This window comes from Meleagris gallopavo, chromosome 8 (assembly GCF_905368555.1).
Source record: "Meleagris gallopavo chromosome 8, MGAL_WU_HG_1.1, whole genome shotgun sequence".
Classification (NCBI taxonomy): domain Eukaryota; kingdom Metazoa; phylum Chordata; class Aves; order Galliformes; family Phasianidae; genus Meleagris; species Meleagris gallopavo.
Window position 1 is genome coordinate 20,364,897 of NC_139411.1, and position 23,850 is coordinate 20,388,746.

At 38.3% G+C, this 23,850-nt stretch overlaps 2 protein-coding genes across 3 annotated transcripts; one reads left to right on the forward strand and one right to left on the reverse strand.

Annotated features, from left to right (window-relative positions):
• The first annotated feature begins 22 nt into the window (after positions 1-22).
• On the forward strand, positions 23-10,155 carry LOC146543875 (uncharacterized). Its single transcript, XM_085229389.1, has 2 exons — positions 23-271; positions 3,081-10,155. The coding sequence occupies exons 1-2, from the start codon at positions 23-25 to the stop codon at positions 3,219-3,221; spliced, it is 390 nt and encodes a 129-aa protein (XP_085085515.1). The 3' UTR covers positions 3,222-10,155.
• Positions 10,156-13,927: 3,772 nt separating this feature from the next.
• CCNJ (cyclin J) lies at positions 13,928-23,840 on the reverse strand. 2 transcript variants are annotated; one of them, XM_085229387.1, is made up of 6 exons: positions 23,509-23,840; positions 23,155-23,249; positions 21,364-21,574; positions 18,643-18,942; positions 18,389-18,548; positions 13,928-17,015 (listed from the first exon to the last, which is right to left on the reverse strand). In XM_085229387.1, the coding sequence occupies exons 2-6, from the start codon at positions 23,221-23,223 to the stop codon at positions 16,604-16,606; spliced, it is 1,152 nt and encodes a 383-aa protein (XP_085085513.1). In that variant the 5' UTR covers positions 23,224-23,249; positions 23,509-23,840; the 3' UTR covers positions 13,928-16,603. The 2 variants fall into 2 exon arrangements, with proteins under 2 accessions (XP_085085513.1, XP_085085514.1); XM_085229388.1 differs by lacking the exon at positions 23,155-23,249 and having other exon boundaries at positions 23,509-23,831.
• Positions 23,841-23,850: the final 10 nt, after the last annotated feature.

Below are 23,850 nucleotides of genomic sequence, written 5' to 3' on the forward strand. Positions count from 1 at the left end.
GGGGCGCGTGCGTGGTGTGGAAATGGCGGGGGCTGGGGTTTCTGCTGAGTGGGTAGAAGGAGATGGGTCTGCTTTCCGCAGCGAAACGTTTTGTGGTCGTGGGGAGCGGAGCTCGAATGGAGCCCTGGGGGAGAGCCGGGTCCGGGGGGTGTCCTCGCCCGTCTCTTTCCTCAAGTGTGCTTATGCTGTTGCTGTGGAGCTGCGGTATTGCATCTGCACCGCCAGGAAGGAAGGAAGTTGTGCGGAGGAGGCTGTGTCTGCTGGCAGCGAGGTGGTGTTCTGAGAAAATGGTGGTGTATCTTTTAACTAGACCGCTGCCGGGGCGTGTGAAACACTTGTTTCTCAGATGCAATTATGACCTGTGTGCTTACTGCGGTGCAGCTGTGGAAAAGCCTGGCACCCCACCTGCTGGGTTTCACCAAAGCTTTTCTACATGCGTTGTTTTTGAGTACAAAACATTCCCTGAGAATAGGAGAATCCAGATTGTATTTTGGGTTTTCTTCAGATTTGTGAGGGAGAGCTGTGAAGGCTTCTCACGTTTCAGCCATGTACAGCGTGGTGAGTGAGGTTTCGCTGCGGTGTCGTCAGGAGTTCTGCAGCTCTGGGTAGTGCTGTGCTGTCCCTTTTAGTTCTGGAAGTGAACAAAAATCCTGTGAATTCCAGAAACAATATGAAATTTTTAGCCCTAAAGTATTTTAATCTGAGGGAAGCATGAGACCACGGAGTGACTCACAGTTGTTAAAAGTATAGTGCTACCATCAGGTGCTTCTAATTGAGAGGATTCTGAACTCTCAAAGTTCTCGTGTTTCATCTCTGAAGAACAGATGAATTTCTTAGAGTCAAATATGAAGTTATTCTCCTAAACCTAATGCTTTAAATTACAACTGGTATCAGCTGTTTAATATCCCTTTGTTCTGGAAAGCTACTGTGCTCCTCAACATGAGCCTCACCGTGCTCTAGTAAGCAAGGCCCAGTGGAATTCAATTCATTACCTAATAAGATGCAAAGCCACCTTGAAAGGAGAAAGTTCTATTACGTGCAGTTAGATTTAAAGGGAGATAGTTTTCGTAGTATTAGAATAAAAAAGCTGATGCATTTGGTCTGGCACGGTGTTTTTTAACAAAGGAACTTCTGGATTCTGGCTCTTTTGGGTGTTTTGGTTAGGAGTTGCCACATCGAATTAAGTTCAACAGGCAAACTGGTTAGCAGATGTATGCACAATCCGGCAGAACAAGACAAAAAAAAAAAAAAAAAAAAAAAAAAAACCACAAAAAAACCACGAGAATCCTTAGCTCCGCAGTTTTTGAAGTATTTGAAGGCCTCAGTAGATTTCTGGAGACTTCTGAATTGTTACCCCTGCACCTTGCCTAACTCATATCAACTTAGCTGTGGTCTCCTGATAGTCATGTGCATTCTGTAGTCAGTAAGCATATCATCCATCTCTGCAAAAGTATTTTCAATTAGCTAAAGAACATAAAGAATGCTGGGGAAAAATAAATCTATGAGAGCTTAAAAAAAGCACTCTGATGTTGCTTTTTAATACAGTATAATAGGACTTCACTGTATAGGAAGGCAGGAGTGCTTTGTCTTTTTTATTTCTCAGGTAATTAAAATGCTGTAATCCATGCATGTGGTTTCAGAAAGCCTTATTGTGGATCAGTGTGAACGACAGCAGTCACATGAACAGTACTGATAAGCAGTGTTACTCTTTAGTTATGTAGCTTTAACGTGTTTGTAGGATTGAAATGTAACCTATCAGTGTTCTTAAACCAAATGTTAAACTGGTAGTAAGTTAAAATTTACTACAGTTTTCTCAACAAAGTATATAAATGTGTACTAAAAGTAGGACTTAGTACTGTTAGCAGAACATTCCTCTAAGGATCTGAAGATTAAAAATTATATTTTGCAAGGAAATACTTTTGGACCCTTTCAGAAAAACTTCCTTGAAAGCAAAAGTCATTCCATTCTTGTTTTTTACTAACCTTTGTTTAATTGTTCATCTTACATTTTTTATTTTGAATTTAAGTCAGTCTCAATTTGCATTTTTCAGGAGGCAGAGAATGTGCTTTCTCCTCCTACAGTTTATATCCATATTTAATCACTACTATCCTTTAATTGTAGTTCTTATTCAATTTATTGAGTTAATAAAAAAAGTTATTTTTCTGTATGAGAACAGTTATTCTGGATGTGGCAAGTTTCAGCATACCCAAGCAAATTGAAACATGATTTGAGCCATACATAATTTACTGCAGTTCTCAAATGCCACTAAGTAATTTTTCCAGCCATCTAATAATTAGTTTAGAGCTTTAGGATATACTGTTTCTTATTTTCCTTAGTTATGTTTTAAAATATGGACAACTAGAATGTGTTCAAATATTGGTTAGGTCAGTACTGTATAGGTCTACAATCTTTTTGTAAGCTTACACTGTTGTTCATACAGAGATTATGCCTGCTCTTTTTGCTGTAGTTTACAATATACAGTACAATATCCCTGATTAATTAGATGTTAAACATTAGTTTGAATGTGATGTATACATTACAGCAGTTCACTGGTAATAAATCTCTCTTTTTTTGCTGTGATTGCAACAAACCTAGAAGCTCCCATTCAAGTCTGATGTAATTAACCCGATATCTTTTAGGATGTAATTGTGAATCTGAGATGATGTGGATCAACAAAAACTGTTATTTTTATTTACCTTTTATAAAATTCGAGTGTCTATTCAGAAAAAAAAATTCACAGAAATAGGCTTTGTTGTGTGAAACATAAATTTGAGTTGTAACCACCAGAGGGAGCATATTGCATAGTCAGAACTCCCCTAAAAGTGCCTACTTGTGACTGACAGATTAATTCATGTTCCCTATTATTTTTTCATTGGGAAAGAGCACATCTGGGAATTAATGATCAGTGTTAAATATTGGGTATCAGAAACACTGTGTATTCACTTTAGTTTGTCAGTATTTGTATTTCATAATGTAAAAATGTGAGCAGTTAGTTAATCAGTTAAAATGGGGAGGGAGGCAGGGGAAGAAGTGGGATTTTCTGGTAATCTTAAAACATTTTCCTGATTTGTTTTTCACAGCTTACTGAAGATGCTGGTAGACCACAAATAGAAGAACCTGTAAATCAAGACCTACAGGAAGGTAGTACAAGAAAAATACTTATTTACATACTTCCTGCTATTGTGCAGCAAAACTTGAGCAGTCAGCTAGAAGCCTATTAGTTTTCATTTTTATGTGCTTACATTGAATAGTCCTATTGAACTCAGTGGCAATTCCCATGGTTGAAGCTAGAGGTTCCTACATTTGATTTCCTTGTATTCACCTAACAGCAGTGGCACCAGTTTCAAATGATAGGTGAGGTTCTGTGTGTGAGGAGGGACACCCTCCAAACCTCTGTGCTTTCACACCCTTAAATGAGAAATCCATGCTGCTTCTTCCCATCCCCATCTCTTCATCCTCTCTATTTTGCACCCATCTAAACAGTACACTGACTGAAGAATGCAGAAGGGACACAAGGCCTGTTTTGCTATGTACAAAATGAAACTGCCATGATGCATGATGAACAGAAATGGCTTATGGAGAAACCTACTCTATGGGTTAAGTTCATCTCTTTGTACAAGTAAGGTTATAAACTTTAAAGATGTGGCAATTTGATGTGATTTGTATATGACATGCAACTGTTGCAGACAGGCTAAAATGGATTTATTTCTGTAGCCTGGCTGCTAGCAGTCCTGAGCATGTGACTATGGAGGCTAGTTATCCTAATGTTGATGCTTATGATATAAAACTGAATACTGTTTCAGGAATGTGTTGGGGAAAAAAAAAAAAGGCTAATAATTTGGTATTTCTTAATGTATTTTTGTTACAAGATTTATCAAGTTATAATGCTGGCCAGGAGGGTCTGGGAAAGCTTTAATGGAGAAAAAGTATTTAAATAACATTTAAATACACTGTACGTGCTTACACTGTCAAAGCACAGAACAAAATACTAACTTAAATTGAGCGACATCCATTTTATCTCAATTCACTTAGCATTGGCTTACTGAATATAAATATGTTCCAGGGTGTGTACTGTTGTGCTTCATTAATCTTGTTTCAGTGTGAAATCATCTGAAAAGTATAATCTCATTATCTGCAGTTAATTGTTGATCATTAGCTTGTACTTACGTCTTGTCAAGCTTGAATTTCAAGACTTAAGCTGGAGATATTTCTCTTATGTTGGCATTTCTAATTAGAAAAGCAGTATTTGTTGGACATCTCAAAGTTGTTAACCTGTAATTCAGCATTGAGCCTGCTGAAGTTTGAGAAGCATTTAGACAACATTCTAAGAAACATGATTTGAGTTTTGGGTGGTTTTGTGTAGAACCAGGAGGTTATGCGGTTGTTGGTTTGGTGGTTTGTGTGTTTTTGTTTGTTTGTTTTTTTTCCAGCTGTTGTACCCATTTTACTGTATCGTAAGACAAATTGTTCTCCTGTTAACTGGAGTGTTAACTGTTAATGTACAATAAGGTGCGTTTAGAGTGAGGTTTCTATACATCACTCTACACTTAGTGATATTGCCCTCGACTATAAAATCTTGGAGAGCTAAGGTTTCCTTAGGACCTAAATTTTTTTGTTTTACTGAGATCAGAAGGGAAACCTGTATTTAAGAGTATTATTGTATATGTAACTTTCTGGGAGGAAAAAAGGGTGTATAGGTACCATTGTCAGTAGTTGATGAAAGTTAGACGACTGTGTGTCCTGGTTCTGCTGAAGTGCAATGCATGTGACCTCATGTTAGATTTTAGCTAATCCAAGCCGGTGTTTCTCACAGGAATCAGTCTTCACAACTTCTCTGCTTTCAGAGCAAATCAAGGATTACAGTGCCCCCTACAGCAGCTCTGCGGTTTTTGTTTTTTCTTTGAATCTTGAGTCAAGCTATGTGCAGATACTTGCCAGGTTCCACTACCAGTAAAAATAATAGTGGCTCAGGGAAGCCTTATTTATTTATTTATTTATTTATTTATTATTTTTAAGAATGATCTTCAGTTTCTAGTTGACTTTCTCTGTTGCTTCTCAGAGATTTTCGTGAGATTTTCATTTTTTTTTTCTGGAGCTACTTATTTCTGTTTTATTAGCACTGGTGCACTGTGATGTTGGAAATTGCTGGTCGTGGTTCTCCTGAGCAGAAACTAAAATCAGCTAGAGAAGAGTATGCTGAGAAGGCTGTGGTGACTGTGATTTCCCCTTCTTGAGCACTGCTTATTGAAGCACATGCTCCTGAACATGTGATGGGGATGTAGCTATGCAGCTCTTCCCTAGTTGATTTAAGTGGAGCAGGAAGAGAAACCCAAAACAGGAAAGACTGATTTAAATTAAGACAACACTGGCATAAGAACAAGTGACCATAAATAAACGAGAGGTGATAGACGTGAATTCTATGAGCTTTAAGACTTGGAAGACCAAGGGATCAGAGCAATATAATGAAAAGAATTGTCACATATTTGTGTATGATAAGTTTTTTTGGACTTAACCTGAATGTCTCCTCCAATCTCATGCCTTTAATAAAAGCTTCAGTCTATGAGGAAGTTCTCTCAAAATTTTAATGAAAGATTTCATTCTGAGTAGTTTCCTTTGACCTGTAGAGTTCTTTAGAAGTCTGTGATATATAAGTCTCTGCTTTTATTCCTAGGGATTTTTACAGAGACTTCTATGGATTGTGGAGATGGTTGATCTTTTTCTTAAAGAAAATGTGTTGGAGTGAAAGTGGTAGAGATGTCCAGGTCCATGACTTGGAAGTTTTCATAAAGTTTGAGAGAACTGAACGTTTCTCCTTTACTATTTCTTGAAAGCATCCTCCTTCAGGAAAATGCTTAGGCATGTGCTTGTCAGCTGCTCACATGTTATAACAAAGGGGAGGTGTCTATGAGGTAGAGAAGTATAAATTTTGTTTGAAAACTGTAGTTACTGTGGCCAATTAAAATCAAGAGTATGCTTTTTGGTGAGGTAAGGAGATGAACTTTCAAACTTTGACCGTCCAAATACATTTAGAAAAAAATTTACATGGCTTTTTCTCTTACGTCAGCCGATTTGGACTTAGATGTTCCTTTCTTTTTCTTGATGAAAAGGAGAAACCTCTATCCTTTGATGTCACGCAAAATTATGCATACTTTATGCTGGGCAGCTGATGAAGGGAGCATTTTCTTGTCACGCCTGTTTCTCAGCCGGTAAATTCTCCTTGATGCAGGTGGTAATGAATCATATATTTTTCAGCTTTATCAGGATTCTCATCAGTTAGGATTTCATGTTCAGAACTGTGGGAAACTTTAGTGTGATGACTTAAGGTTTCTGGTGCTTTCTAGTTAATTTTTTTTTATAACAGTAACAGTAAGTCAGACGATATGATTTCCAGAATTGAAAGTATGCTCGGAAAAATTGTATTCGTTTTAAGAAACTTCTGATGCAATAAACAACTCTTCTTTTTGAATGTTCTGCAGTTAATGCTAGGTGACTTTATTTTAGTGCACCAAGAAATAAAAATGCAGAAATAGCTACTAGAGTTGGATGGCTTGGTGACACACAAATATACTTAATACGGCAAAGAATTTCAGCTTAATCCCAAATATCCCAAGCATTCCTGTATGATGGAATTGATTATGGTAATATTTAGCAGACTTTGTCTCGAGCATTTTGACATATTTTCAAGAAGTTACATATTGTCTATACAATGTTGGGACATAGAATATTTGTATATGCTGTTAATATTTTTCATTCAAACTCTTTAGCCTCAAAGTTATAAATAACTGACTGAGTTAAAACTAATTATGCTTAAAAAAGTAATAGAAAAGAGTAAAGCATGAGAGCAAAACTGATGTAGTTATAATTATATAGAACTCCAATGCAAAACTGTTGGTTGAGACTACCATCCTAGGACAACAGCTGAAGCCAATGGAAGAAAGTTTTTTCTCTGTAGTTTTGTAAAGGTCACTTCTGTGACTGCAAGTCATTCCCTTTCCAGAATGTACAGATGGCTCGTGCTTTAACTCTGAGATGTTCTGGACTCATTAGATCCATTGCAGCGTGCAGTTTACAGGATACAGGCTGGAATTGTGATGTGGGTGGTGTGCTGATCCTATGCTGCATATCCCATATGGTTCGTTAATTGAGTTCCAAACACCGACCTGGGACAGTAGATACCCGTTAATCTGGTGAAAATATAGGAATAAAACAAAATGATTTTTGCAGGAAACATCTTCAATTCACACTACTTATCAGAAAAAGTCAGTTAGATTTTTGTGCTGTAGAAAAAATATGCATATTTTTGAAAAATAAAGGGAGCACCAGGAACAAAGGAAGCATTACAAGCATTAATGTGCCCTTTTATATTTAAAATTTTGCTCCATTAAAAGATTTGTGTTCAGATTAGCCACAGGGTTGGCTTAGCTTATGCTATTGGGCTCATCAGAAAGGTATACAAATTCGTTCAAGATTTTTGGTAAAGGCTCTAAAAGTTAATTGAAAAAAAAAAAACATATTGAAATGGGGATGATCTGTGAAATACTGTAGGTAGCCTTGGTCTTGCATTCTTTCACAGTATGTGGGATTCAGGGAATAAACCATTCCTAAGTACTTTTGTCTTAGAACAGCTGCAAGAACATTTTAAATTTCTTGCTGAAGAAGAGATTAAAAACTGTAAATGCTTCCAGCTGCTGTGATTTAGGAGCACTATTGTTAAACTTCTGCTATTTTCAACATACATACCTGTGTTTGTAGGAATACTTTAACATATATGGGACAAAATGTATTAATGTTATTCTCTTGCTTTTTTTTTTTTTTTTTTTTGGTAACTAAAACAACAGGGCTTATGTCCTGACTGTTTTGGATGAGTATCTTCTTTATTATGCAGTTCAAAATAAATTGATTTCTCTTAATTGAAACAGATATTTGTAATACCATGTTTTGGACAGCATTGTTGCTGACATCTTAAAGTATTGCTTTGACCTCAGGAAAATTTTTTTTTTCATGTTTTACTATTCATAATTTATTTTTTCCTAGATCACAAAATAGTGCTTTCTTTAATAGTGCTGCACGTCTTTATTTTCTGATCCTGGTTTAGGTTATCAGTCCTCTTTTTTATCCTTAGAATGCATTTGAAATTAAACATAGAATAGAGAGGGGGAAAATGCTGAAGACCTGGGCTTCAAGATAATCCTGCCAGAGACCTCAGATTCTTATTGCAAAGATAAAACTAGCATGAAGTGATAGTAAATAAGGGAAAATTTCTGTAAAATATTCTGGAGAGTTTCAACCAGCATCGTTTTTTAATATAAGTTCTGTTCATGTTCATCTACAATAATTCCCCTCTCTCCTTTTTTACTTCTATAAACTCATGGCTTTGTTTGTATTTGTTTGTTAGGTGTTTTTTTTGGTGTTTTTTTTTTCCCCAGCATGAAAGCCAATGATAGAAGGAGTCATGAATGATAGAGGTAGATTCTGTTGTGACATGGAGACTGGGTTCAGCCAACTTATAATGCAGGTTATGATGCAGTGGTGGGACAATGCTGCCCTTTGATTTTATAATTCGAGTTTTTGAGATTTGTGAGAAAGTAGACTAGTAATTAATGTCAGATGATTTTCAATGGTACTTATTGAAAATCAGCACCTGTCAAATCTGTATAGCCTAGCTCTGAAACTCAGCTAGTGCCCTAAACTTAAACATCTGGTGTCCGATTTATTTAAACTGTGGAAGAGATGGAGGTGGATGGTATTAACAGTGCTTTCTAGGAGATTAGAAGACTTTTCTCACACTTTATTTTTTTTATGGATCACATTATGTATTCCATGAAACATTGTGGAACTTCATGCTGAGCTGTCATTATTTTTAATGAACGATGAAATTCTGAGACAGAGCAAGAGTCAGCAAAAGCAATGGCACTCCATTTAAACATTTCTGGTTTGGGAAAAAAATCTGGGTTCTTCAGTGTTCAGCTTTTCAGTTACAATTAGGAAGTGCTAAGCAAATCTGAAATTGTGGTGGATATTTCTGGTGTTGAAAATATAGTTTGGCTGCATTCAATAAGCTATCAGATATGAACTTCTGTCTCTATTTTAATTAAGGAAAAGCTATAGCTCTTAGTCAGTCATCTTAAGAGTTGGATATGATGGAATATTTATCATATCCCTAGAAGAGTTCTAATAAATAATGCAATGTTTTGTTTCTGCCATTTATGTCCAGTTCATCAAGTTTCAGCTTCCTGGAATTGTCTTTTGTTATGCCTGTATCTGCTTGTTTGGGACCCTATGTTAGATATGCTCATTTTGAGAATTTTGTTAGCAACAATTTCTGTTGATAATGTTAAATTGAGTTTCTTGATTCAGTCTTTAGCATCTAAGATTTATTGTAAATTTTTATCAAAACTTTTTGGAGCTTTTCCATTCCTTAAATTCATAGTTGTTTTTTTTTTTTTTAAAGTACATTAAATATTTTCATTGTACTTTGTCTTTATGCCAAGATTAGTGCTGACTTTCTTGATTCTTAAACTTTTGTGCTGAGGATGGGTGTACTTTGTGAGTTACTAGCTTTTGTAGTCTATTTTTATGGAGTATTTCTGTAGAGTTTCCTGCCAGTGTATGTCTCTTTATTGTTGCTCTGAGAGCCAGAAAAAAAAAAAAAAGGCATGGATTTCTGAGTCATGCTGTAGACTTAAATGGAAATAAAACCTATGATGTCAACTACTGCTCTGAACAACTGATGCAGATATTGATAATGAGGCATAAACAACCAACACAAAACATTGTTTACTTGTTTACCTAACAAAAACATACTGCACATGAAGTGTTTAGCAAAATTAAATGTATATCCATTACATCACAAAAATTATTGAGAATTAACTGCTTTAATGTATAGAAAAGTCCTCTGTTTTCTGCATTTAGTCAGACCTACTTGCTAAGTGGAAGGCACAAGAAATCCTTTTATGGATACCTGTTGACTAATTTGCATTAAGAGGTATTTCTTCTTTACATCTGTTAGTATTGGCTTAAATCCTGAATGATTTCATTATCTACGTAAATGCTTAATCTCTTGGAAACTGCTAAGCTCTTGCCTTCTCTGAAAGCTGTGATAATTTGTTGTAGTTATTTCTGCATTTAAATAAATTGTTTTCAGATTCTGTGAAATGTTCCTCTGTTTTCCTTTGTAATAATGGAGAAGTACCAATTTCACTCTTTCTATCATGTTATTTTACATTGTTTTGCCATTTGCTCTTAGAAGTTCCTTCAAGCTATACCAGGTATCTGTTGGTATTTTTTTTTTTTTTGGTGTGTGTTTTTTGTTTTCTTTCAGTTTGTTGGTGCAGCCACTGCAATTGTATGTTTGGTGAAATTAAAAACTAATGGAATTTGATGCGTTTAATCCTTTTTTTTTTTTTTTCCTCAACATGCAGAAGTATTTGTGAAAACTATAATTTTTGCTATAATTGCTGACATGAAAGATTTCACTTATTCAGAATTGTCTTGCATCTTTTTGAAAGGAACGTGGAACAGTTTGTAAAAGGTTGCAAAATGAAGTGCTGCTTTAATTCTAGGTGTGTTATAGTCTTACTGCATATATGTAAGAAAACTAACAAGCCTTTTTAGTTTTTTCCCACTGGAAGTCTATATCATTGCCAGTACATATTTTCTGTTGTTTTAGAGAAAAAAAGTGCTATTATACCAACTCTGGAAAATGCACAATATTTCTTTTGGAATCTCATAATGAAGTTGAAAATACACTGAGCAAGCAGTTCAGTGTTCTTGTCCTCTTCAGAATGCTGATTGCTTGGTCAATAGGGAGGATGTAAAAAGTGAAATTAATCAACAGGAAGATAAAATGGTTTCCTGTTAAATATAAAAAAAAAAAAAAAAAAAAGAAAAAAACAAACCCACAACCCTCATGTAGTATAAAGAGGAATATATAAGCAGAGAAATAAAGATGGCAATGGAACTGCTTTGAGAATTGCTTCTGCACTCTTGCAGATGAGTTAATCCAGGAAGTGGAAAAAATTCTCAATGTATCTTTAGCCTTTGTGGTCTGTAGTGCTACTTACTTGTTACTTTCTTACCAACAAGTTCTTCCGAGTCTCAGGAGGCTTCACAAGAGATTCTCAAAACAAATTTAAAGTGATCTCGATGAGGGAGTTTCTCCTTAGAGCCATAATCTGAACCCAGGTAAAGAAGCCTGGTAAGTATTTTTCTCCTAGTAGAGAGGCTGTTTCTCAGCAGGATCTTATCCTATTTCCACATCTGTCATTGAATGCCTTTTGGATGCATGGCTCCATGCCCACTCCTTCATCTGTCAATGAAGATAGTTGTCTTGGTATTCATAACCTTTGCTAGAAGAGTGTGGAATAGCCAAGTCCTTATGGATAATTGTCCTTATTGCTCCACAGTGAGCGTGCACTACGATAGGATAAGATGCAATACCAGATGTGGGAAGCCACTCTCTGTAATATGGGCACTTTCTCTGAAAACTGTTTCTGTGGCATTTATGAAGAAATTCTGTCTCCTGAGATCTGTGAAGAAGCCATCTGGAATGCCACTTACCCTCCTGTAAGATCTTGCATTTAAACACACTGCTACATTTAGCTAAACACTGCTGTAGTCACTGTTTAAAAACAAAGCAGCCTACAAATTTCTAATTAACACATTTCTAATTAACACATCTTACCAATGTGTAATGCATCATTTCAGTACTACAAAAATAAATCACTGTTAAATGTTACATTTCATGTAGGTACATTTTCCAATGCTTCTTCAACACCTGAGACTTATGTTTGTCCTGACAAGATGTTAGACACTTCTGTCTAGGCCTGGCTTTTGCTGTGTATGGCTGGTCCAGATGGTATCGGAAGTCCCTTCCAACCTTTGCTTTTCTATGATTGTACACTAAGTTGGCATTCTAATGGCTGTTAGTCTTCTTGTAAGCAATGATCAATTAACATGAAAAGATTCCTACAGACATGTAGTCACTGTTTAGAGTTGTCATTTAAATTATTCATAGATTATGGAAAATGCACACTTTCTTTCATGAGAACTTTAACAACATTCTATGAAAGTGTTCTTGTATCTTATTGTTTCAGGAAAGTAAGTTCACACATTCCAAGAATAGCAAGTTGCATTTCTGGACAGTTTGAGAATACGTACATTGGCTAATATGTATAGTAATGATGCAAGTAACTTGTATGGTGAATGTGAACGTTACAATGAATAAGCATACTGAATCTCAAGTCTGCAGTTTCAGTACCTGTAAGTTTTCCCCTTCCCCTTGGGAGAAGGCTGGGGACAGAAGCCTGCATCCTTGGCTGCACTAAAAATTCTTATAACTTGGAGCTACTTTCTATATAGATACTTCTAGTCATTCAGTTATAAGCTGATTTTTTTTTTTTTTAATTCAAGTTATATAAACGTATGTAATAACATTTAATTATAGGGAAACTTCAAAATTTGTAACTAGCCAAGTGTATGTGCTTGTGCTCTAATTTCTAAAATCATTATAATGGAGACTGAAAATAGCACTGCATCTTGTTATTGCCACTTGGTATTTTAAAAATTTACTGCTGACACTACTAAAATAATGTAAGACTGCTAACTGGGCACTGGTGTTCAGTCAGATAAGGTCTATCTGCTCTAGAGGCTGATGTTTCTGTGAACATTAGGAATGTACCACTGATAAGTTATTAAGGAAGCATGTCATGTTACTTGAAAAATCTTTCATTTCTAATTACATGCTAGTCTGCAAAATATGAACTTTGACTTTCAGCTTCTAAATGAAATGAATTTTTTGGCAGAAATTAGGACTATTTGATATAGGTAATAAGCCCAGATCATGGGAAACAGATGAAACTTGGTGTGTTATGTACAAAAACAAATCTTCACACTTCAAATTTAAAATCTTCTAAATTCTACTGGAATACCTAACTAAATTGTAGCTGTCGGTCCTTGTAGTTAGAGATTCATAAAGGTCAGGTGGTAATTACTGTTTTGTAATTACAATTTAAAAAAAAAAAAAAAAAAAAAAACAACCAACTATGGGATTTCATGAAGAAAGTCTAGACAGAATGTTTGCCACCTTAAGGATGAAGACAAAACTTTCCAGAGGAAAGTATCAGTAACTCATGCATGCTGTCACTATACTGATGTATTGTATTGATCCTATTCCTTGGTGGAACAGAACAGAACTTGCTTTCCCTCTGTAGCTTCGAGAAGGTTTTCCGCAGTTAGAGTTTATCCCTGAAGCAATGGATGCAAGCTAATAGAGACCTCAGATTTTCATTTTCTAGCCTTATGGGAATGATACTCTGAGGAGCCCATGTAATGTTTGGAGCTCTATATCTTGTTTCAGTTGTGAAGTGTATACATTATTAGTAAATTAATTAGTAACTAAAAACTATTATCTTCTGCCCTCACAACTATTATAAACAATCTAAAAGCTTGTGGCAATAGCCTTTTGCCAAAAGCCAAGTGTTCTTCTAATTGAGTTTGAGTATTGAAAGGATTGTATGTATCACTTATTTTTTTTGAATGAGAGCAAAATGAATTCACATCTTTCCTCCTGCAACACTTCTTTTGTTCTCAATTTCTTTGTTACATCTGTGCACTGGATACAAGGTTGTTGAAGTGTACAATGTTGAACATATGCTGTGGGTACAATTAGTTTCAAAGCCCCTTCCTGCATGATTTCCTTCCCACTCGAACCCCCTCCCCCCAGTTTGCTGTGTTTGGGTTTTTGTTGTTTTTTTTTTTTGGTTGTGTCAGTGTTCCCAAAGGTGCTTATAGTGTCATAGAAGTAAGGGATGATGAAGTGGAGAGAAAGTCCATACAGCTCCAGCCCGTATGCGATGGTGAGAGAAGACTTATTAGGGCCAGTTTAAATATTAAAAAAATAAAACAAAGCATAGTATACACTGGGACCTTCTTATTCAAAACTAGTTTTATTTTTAAAAATAAATTGAATGCATAGCACTCACAAAGATTCCATTGTTTTGGACATTTTGCATTCAGGAGCACCATTCCTATTTATGCTATAGAAAACATTTTGGTTCTAGTAGTAAGAACAGTGTATCTTTAATGTACACTGGTAAAGCCCTTTTAAATAATACATCAAAACTGTTCAGTATACATTTTCTCTGCAGTCACTATGAAGCTGTAGTGTCAGAAAAAAAATTCAGACTAAGCAATAAATTAAAAACAAAAAGTAAGTAGTGGATTTCTTTACAGTTGACCTAATGTCTTAAAAATTGTCAAATAAAAATACCCTATTAAATGTAAGTTTGTTGTATTAGCTAACTGAATAATCCCCCCACCTATTATAATTCCAGTGTTAAGTATTAGTTAAATTTTTATATATCAAATGCCTATGGGATAACTTTACTAATACTCAAAAAAAAAAAAAAAAAAAACCAAAAAGACCCAAAAAAGTCTATACTGCTGCATCACAACTAAAGATGATGAGTTAGCTGATGAGATTTTCCAGAAAAGTTTGCTACAGGCATCTGCTGTTACTTCAAGTCATGGTCTATTACAAGACTGTACATTCATAGTATCAGAGGTAGTTAAGAGCACTGAGGACTTGGATATAGCATTGCAACAAAATGAAACTGGTAGGAGGAAGTCCATTTCCCTCTTACATGGGTAAGAATGCTGAATAAAAAACATGGCATCTTATGAGGTGGAAAATCTCAACTGAATGCTACTTTCAGACAAGGGAAAATATTCATTAATAGATGGAAAGGTGAGGAAAAAGATTTTACACTTAAAGGAAGTAAGAATTGACCACCCTATATCTATTTCAAAGCTGATTCTCAGCAATAAACTTGTTATCCTCCTAACCCCCTCTTGACTTAGACTTTTATGCTACAAAAGCCCACAACAAAAATTGGGATTTATACAGAAAACAGAACAAAAGGAACAGGATTTATTCTCCTCATCAATAAATAGATTTTTGTAGCATGTTATCATTCAACTCCAGAGAGAATGAATGGATTTGTATCCTCTCCATTCTGAACATAATGGAAAGGCCCTCTCTCCAGTGACAAAGCACTCACCTTAATATTGGTAACATATCTTAATTGCCCCTATTTTCAAAATGGTCTTTGTGAGCTCCCCAGTGGGATGGTACATGCTTTGTAAGTGTTGCTACTAAGACAAGCAGAAGATGGTAAGAGAACAACAACAAAAAACTTTACGTTTACAAACTATAAAGATATTTTAAAGTAAGAATCCTGTCATCCAAATTTCCTCCCATATTCTACCACAGGAGAGGCTGGTATTTTTTAAGAAGTTTTTCCCTACTATCTTCATTACCATTTTCATCCAAGAGTTGGACAAGTGAAGCTTTCTGCCCTCAGACAACCTGCTCCACAGGAGATAGTATAATTTCCTAAAGTTATGTGATCAACATCTTAATTGCGATAAAGCAGTTCACTCTGCAACATATTTTGACCCACCCATTTAGAAGAGTAGATCTCTGCATTTTCTTCTGGAATTCCCAAACAGAATATAAGTTTGACCCACTATTACCTGAGAATTTCCCTCCACTGTAAGCCTGACACAGATTGGATTTCAATTTGCCTGCTTTTTTTTTTTTTTGTACAATTGATACTGCCAGTACAATTGGAGGATACTTGGTTGTTGTGTGTGCATGTACATGGAGGAATCACAGCCACTGTAACAATTCTGGCACAGCCAAGCTTGGATGAAACTTTCTCTTTTCTTCAATCATTAATACCTCACTGCTGGACAGTAGTTCACATCTACATTCTGTGAACACTCATGCATCCCCTTTGGTACTTGGTATGTAGATGCCCTGAAGAAAAGCCACTCCATTTGCTATAATCTCTTCCCTTTCTCCCTCAGGTTATACCCAATTAAGCGTACAAACCAGCAGCGCAAAATAATGAGTAGAAAATTCCCTGAGTTAGTATGAAAGAGTTACTTTAAACAAAAAGGACAAGGAAAGAAAAAAGAAGGAAAAACATCTATCCTGTGAGGTACAAAACTTAAGAACTAGCCACAATACCAGTTAACCCAAATGCAAATATCTAAAGCAAATATCCAACACAAAAGCAAGGGCATGGAGTTATCAAAATGAAATTTGTTTTTTCCTCTGGTCCCTACATATTTGGAAAAAATCTGGCATTCAGTGGATTCTTAAGTTTCAGAATATTCAAAGTAAACGTTAATACTGTATGGTGGTATTACATAAATGTCTTCAAAAATAATACTGCGTATCTCCTTCATTAAACAGTAATTCTGTAGTTAGTCCACAGCCATTTTTCTTTTGGCTAATATTTCAAGTATGTGCGTTAGAAGCACAGACTATTCTGAGTGCCTGAGTAAGAAGTTACTATGCCCAGGTATACACCACATTCTTTCAGATGTTCCGTGTGCTTAGTTTTAGCAGTCTGTATTTGAGCTACAGTACTAATTGCCAATCCAGTTGCTTTTTTTTTTCCTGGAAAGACACTTTTTTTTTTTAATACAACTTCCTGCCCTCAAATATATTTGAGGTTAAACAAAAACAAAATAATTCCCCCTCAATGCAACTTCCTGCTCCCCATAAACAAGCCCAAGATCAGTTTTGTACTTATCACCTCTCAAAGCAGGGAGTAACACAGGAATATCGTCCATTCACTTGGTAACTCCGGTTGTAGGAGACACTTATACATGGCTTCACTTCTAGAGGAACAGCTAGTGACATAGCAGCACCAGTCTGTACATGGGATCGAGCCTGGACACTAGACTGTAAGGCAGCAGGGCAAGTCTGAAGTGGATAAGATGCTGTGTGATTAGCTGATACTATCTGCTGACAGTTTTGCTGTTGTGATGTCTGATGATGATACTGTAATGAAGACTGATGAGCTTGGAGATACTGTGGTATGTGTGGTTGAACATTAGCCTGCTGGGCAGTCGGGCCTGGGGTCTGAAATACAGTATGTTGAGCAGACTGAGCGTGTTGTCCTTTTTGCTTGTTTGCTTCCTTCACATCATTATCATGTGCACTAAAACAAATGGAGGATACAGAATACATTAAAATAGCTATAAAAGTCATTTGAACTCTTGGATTAACTTAAGAGCAGTAACAAATGCTGTGGTTACCAGAAAAGATCCAAAGCTTAAAAAAAAAAATTTTTTTTTTTTTTAGTCTGCCCTTTAAAGTTTGTTTCTTTTCAGGATTTCACTTATTTTCCCAGCAATTCTAAACCAAGTTTTAGTGCAATACGAGCAATACACAGTATCTAAAATAGTTTCAGTGCAAGAAAGTCTGCTAGTATACTGCAGTTGAGTGCCAGATCACTGAAATTATACTTACTTGTTGTTTCTGCCTCATTTAAATTTGGTAACAGAGTAGAAGTTTTTCTTTAAAAAACACAATATTCTGGCCTGCTCTGTTCTTAAACAGTTTAGTTCACCTGAGTTTCCTTTGATTTATACCTTCCTTAAATGTATTTAGACTTATTCTTTCACATGCTTTTATGCTGAGGTTAAGCAAGCAGGTGCCAGCTGTGCATTTCTATCAGACCTAAAGTCAGATAAGATTTTGGTTCTGTACGTACAGGGCTGATCTCTTGAGCTTGGTATGGTTCAGCCCATCAACAGTCTTAAGAGACTGCAAGCTTTTATGGTGCACTACAAAAAAGACTGTAAGCTTCCCCTGTCCTCCCATATCAAAACATTCCAGAGTGATACTGAAAACGTAACACATTTGTGTGCTCTAGGAACCATTCACTTCATTACATTTGTTGCTGAAGAAAATAGAGGTCAAAGGTGATGATGTCAACCTTATTAAGTAGTTGTGATTCTTCCAGATCAGAATTTTTTATACTTTAACAGTGCATAATGGTATTTATATATGGGCAAGAGCAAACCTCTATAGGAGGATAGCAATTACTGTGGGCATAGGTTTAGATCTTGAGCTTTGGAATATAAGAACTGATTTGATACCCTTTCCCAGCAAGGTTCAGTTGGCATTTGCTGGTGTTTTATCTGATGTCATTTGCATTGCTACATGGTAACACAAAACTGGATGCAGCCACCCAGCTGTTTTTTCTCTCAGTCAGTTGGCTTGTCAAATAATCTCCATGTTTGATCCACTATCTGCCTGGAGCCTCCTTTGAACTTCCAAGGCATAGTCTTCAGAGCAAGCATGATCTCCTGAGCCTCCCATACTCTTTTCTGCCTGTTAATGGACTACAGAGATCGGGAACAAACTATTTAACAGATTCTCTGAGCATGTTATACCTAATAATATTACTCAATACACAAGTATACATAAGTATAAACAGATATTTAAAAAAAACCAACGCAATCTTAGAAGAATTAGGGATACCAACAGTTTGGTGCACTGGCCAGAAAAACGCAGCTATTAACTTACATTAATAGGCGTTCAATACATGGCACTAGAAAATCCCAGGAGTATGCAGTAAGATGATGCAGTCGAGTAGGCCATGTTGGTGAGAGGCGTAAGATAATCCTTGAAGAAGCTACACATGCAGTGGCAACTAAAGAAGGGGCATAATTTAAGAATGCATGATCTAGAATGAAGGAAACATAAAAAAAAGATTCATTTAAGTTGGACATAATCTGCCAAGACAACAAAGAAGTAATTAACTGAAATACATAACTCACCTTGTAGCGATACTTCAAGAAAGTAATCAGCATATTTTGCCATATATAACTTAGTCTTCTCCAAGCAAACCATTGGCCAGCCATCATGAAGATCAGTTTCATGGACAGCAATAGAAAGATAATAGTCGATGAAATGAGCAGCAGTTGGGAGGCACAAATTCCACTGAAACGTTTCTAGCAACAGTAACTCCATATGAAGCAAATTCTGTTTTGTTAGTACCAAATTCATATTAGTCATACATCCCAAGCTGTTCAGTTGTTCAAGTTTGGGAACACTGTCTTCCTTTTCTTCAAATTTACCTTAGATGAACAGAAAGAAGGGAAAAAAGGGTTCAGCAAGCATGAACTATGAAGCAGATTGTATCTACTGACTGTTGTTGATCATATTTCAATTCTAGTACATGAAACAAGTTTTAGACTTTTCCACAGATACAAAGCTCAAATGGAAGACTTATTTGGAGACATAAAGGGGCATGTACTATAAAGGGCTAAGTTTCAGCAGATAATGTCATCGTGCTGGATATCATACAGTGCCATATTTCCTGTTGATTCATCTGCCCATGAACCAGTTACTGTTTGCCAAGTGCAGAAAGTAAGCTATGTTATGACATCCACGGCACTACTTATATTAAGTTTTTGTCACCAAACTATTGTATTATGAAATAATATAGTGAAATACTGTATGACTGTACGTACCTGACATACATAACAGCCCTGCATTTGACTTTAATCACTCTCCCTTCCCCACAAGTTTGGTTTTAAAAATCATGAGAGTACAGCTACCTCTCTAGTCAATTTATCTGCTCTGTTATTACCTGTTATGCTAGGTGCATTTTTAGATTTGATAGCAGATATGCTGCTCCAGCATTTCAAAGAAGTGGATTTCAGCAACGTACATCTGAAAAACTACATTGCCATATACACTCTTTCAACTTAACACTGCTGGTAGCTTCAACTTTCCCTGGACTTTAACTTGTCAGGCCTGTATGCTTTTAGCCTGAAGCAAAATTGTATATGTAGAAAATCCATTAATAAGGGAAACAAGTGTCACATTTCCATACAGTTTGCCATATGGTTGCGCTATTTAAATTTCATTGCAAATTCTTTCCATCTTACACCCACTATTCAGTACTACAGATATGTTGTAAAAGCAGATTTTTTGAGACTTTTGCAGGACCAATTTTTGCATACCAATTGCTTGCTTTCCCCCCACCAAGAGTAAGAGGTATTTACACAGGAGTTAAGGCCATGCCAGCCCCAGCCTGTTCATTTTTGTTTTCCACACTCAACTAATTACAGAAATGGAAGGTTTTCAGGACTCACATAATCATTTCTTTTATTATTTCTACAACTTTATCAGGCATACCAGTGTGATTTGTCTAGCTTACAGTACTGTTTGAACTACTTGTTTGAGCCACACCGGACAGAAGTTCAAAGCAGTACAGAAAGCACAAACCAAAATGCTAAGTCACACTAAGTGCTTCTCAGAAGAATGTGTACTTCAGGCTCTCATAAACACTACTTGCAGTTTGTTACAAAGGATAGTAAAAGTGATTAAGAAAAAAAATAATAATCCTCTTCAGAACATGAACTTAATTTGAAGGCATTAGTTCAAAGACTATCCACTTTCTTAAATGGATTATACTGGTTTCTGAGGCCAGGTTTTCAATACTCAGAGCCCCATCCTTTGCCAAAGTGGCTGGTGGTATCCAGTCAAAATTTACTCCCAGAAAAATTCCAAAACAACTCCTTTTATCTTTTAATTGTTCTGTTGAATAGCTGTACTGCAGAAGACAGAGTGCACTGAAAGGAAGCAGTATACCAAAACCAGAAAACCAGAGCACTGAGGTGTTAACTAGCGGACAGGGCCTACAATGTGACATATCTTGTTTGAGAAAATGAAAATAGATTCAGAGAAATGGGTTAGCAGAAACTGAACCAGCAGTCAGCTCTCTGCTACCAGCACAAAGCTTGGGTGCATGGTTTAAGAACAACTGCCAGCAAGCGTGCTGCAAACTACATTCATGTATTGCTGGGGACTTGTAAGAAGGCTCCAGAAATGTATAAAGATGGATACACACCACAGGATTCTAGCTGAGCACAATATAAGCAGTAGCACAGTTCTTAATGAATGTTGTTTGTAATTAATTCTATCTTCAGAGTACTGTGTAATCACCAATGTATTCACTTACATTACATTTTTAATGTGACACAGTACAGGATTTACTTTAGCCTAGGCTTGCACAAAGAACAGCACAATTTACAAAATCTGAAGTATGCCAGACACATGCAGCACCATCAACAGGCTGCAAAACAGTCTACATATGGTTTATTTCATTTCTTCCTTTATCACAAGTATCTTAATTGTTTTCAGCACTGGATCCACCTATTTTGACATGTCCTTCAGAAGGCAGCTTTTCTGTTCCTGTAGCTTCCCTCTGAAAAATTCATCTTAGAATAATTCGTATTTCCAAACACAAACACTGGTTTTTAATTGCAATTCACTTTTTCCCCTTTGTCTTATATGGTGCCAATAGAGGTCCAAACAGAAGTCTAAAGAAAGGCTCTATCATCTGGGCCAAATTTATGTACACAAATCTAACCCTCAGTCTTTTATAACCACTTTGTTTCCTCTGCCCCCTGTATCCCCACCAGGTTACTCCCTGCACTTGGCAGAACCACCTGTATTGCCCTCGCTCAGCTATGGTACTACATACTTACTTGCTAAAAGTAAACAGGAAAGAGCAACCACATGCAGCTGCTGTATGGATATGTCATAGCGATCCATAAAGAGGTCCAGCAGATACACAGCTAGATGTCGTGCAGCAGGACAGAGTCTGAACCGATTGCTCACAATGGCAATCAGATCTGCAAAGTATCTTCTCAGATGTAACTGGGGAGATTGGCCTTTGTAGGAGGGCAGCTTCAGCTCCTAGATGGACAGCAGCATGCAATTGTATTAAAACCACCATTTAGTATACACTGGCATCAAACCAACATAGCAGGTATTCTCTCATTTATTATGAAACTTGCAAACTATTTCTTTCCCCTTCTTTTTGTTCCCCTAGCTTCAGTATCTCTTTTCACAGAGCAAAGATTATTTGAGGTATTACAGAATTAGGAAATATTTTGGTTCTGCATAACATCAGTATAACAGTGTAAGGCTTAACATATTTTCATCAATCAGCTAGAGTGACTTGATTTTACCTTCTCTACTGCAAAGGCTTCTCCAGTAGGGAAGCACCAGCAGTATGCAAGGACTGCTCAGATGCTTCAACACAAAGTCCAATAGCTTAACTCAGCCCTCTCCTGCTGCAGTTTGATCTGAGCAACCAGACTTTGTACTGAAGCGTTGGCATGTCCCAGTGCTGCTGGTTGTCCTGCAGATGCCTTTGGGAGGAGGGCACTGACAGCTGTACCTGCAGTTGGGAACTGGGAAAGGAGCAGGGGGATGCCATCTCTTCCTGTATGCATTTCTGACCCTGACTTACCCTGATCTCACTGATGTTGCCCTGACACTGATTACAGCATGCAGTCAGACACTGAGTTAAATGCATGTAAACCTCACACAGCCTGAGATTTGGAGAGGGGGAAAACATGAAAGCCCTACCAACACTACAGAGAAGAAAAGCACTGTCTTTGAAATACAAAATTTGGGCTGGTAGAAGTAGAATCCCTGGGCTCCAGTCCATGTCCCCTTGGTGCAGCACAGCAGCTCAGCCGTTGTCTGCTGTCATGCATATGTTTATGAGTTACACTGTGCATTGCAGACTAAGTAGGATTTTGACTACAAGTAGATTTCCAGCAGAACAATCCGATGACATCAAGTTAGAACTGAGTCACCCCCAATTTTCCAAGTTTTAACATCAATTCAAAGTTTTGCAGCGTTTTATAAAAACAGGAAAAAAAATTCATCATGACCAAAGCCACTCATACCTACCAAACTTCGGAATTTCACAGTGCTAACTTAGCTGTAGTAACCGTAACTCTGGGAGCACACACATTATTCTGTTTTTCTCGTGTTCCTCCCCCTCAACAAGTTACTTTAGCACTCACACCTTTGAGAAAGATAATCCTCTCTCCAAGCGCCACAAGGCAGCAGAAATAGGCTCAGTCACTATCAACTCGTTTTCCAGTCAAGATGCTCTTTACCATACCAAGCCATCCCCAGCAAACAACTCCCAGTTGAAGCTGAAGCAATTCTGAACAGCCTGTAAGTGCTTCCGATGCTGTGCTAGCGGTGCAATAGCATCACCGCTTCCTTGTTTGAGCTCGGAGCCGTTCGCACATCTGAGCAGAGTCCTTTTTAACTTTTATACCGGACAGACAGATAACAGCCCAGCGGGGCAGATCAGCTGTCAAGGCCGAGGGCGGGCTGAGCTCACGGCACCGCGTTTCCCGCTCCAGGGTCCCGGCCCAAGAAGTCTCAGCCAACGCGGTACCAACGCCGCTCGCCCCGCTCCACCCCAACCCCGCACTGCCCGCTCCCGCCGCCCCCCCCGGCGGCCCCACCTTGTAGCGCAGTGCCTGGTGGATGTCCGCCGCCAGCTGTCCGGTCCACCACTGCGCCTCCAGCTCCATGGGGGGCGGCGCGGCGCGGCCGGGGCCTGGGCGGAGGGGAGGAAGCGGCACCGACTGAGCGCGGACGGGAGGGGGCGGGCAGCGCCACACTCGCCCCTTCCCCGCTCGCCCGCAATTAAGCGCGATCAGCTGCCGCTCTCGCCGCGGGGCCCCGCGGCCCCTCGGCCCAGCTGGCCGTCATGCGAGCCGGCGGCACAACTGAGGCTCGTTAAGCCCCGCCGCCGGGCGAGGGGCCCGATCGCGCCCCAACAAAGGGCCGGCGGCGCTCCCCCCGCCCCCACTCACCCTACGCAGCGGCCGCGGCGGGGCCTGGCGCGGGGCACCTGAGCGCGGCGCGGCGTGCCAAGGGCTCCCCTGCCATCACGCGGCGCCGCCCGCCTCACCCATTGTTAAAGGGCCGAGCGGGGCGGCGTGTGTACAAAGCCGGGCAGCGGCTGCCCCGCCGCCAATCGCCAGCCGCCTTACAGCGCGGCCTGCCCGCCACCCACCAATCGGAGCGCGGCGCTCACAGGGGCGCGGCGAGCCTCGCTATCCGCGGCCACGCGCGGGAAGCCTTTGGGCCCGCGGAGCTGCCGTAGCTGCCCCTCGGTAAGGAGCCGGGGAGGGGCGGAGTGGTTACGTGGGCCC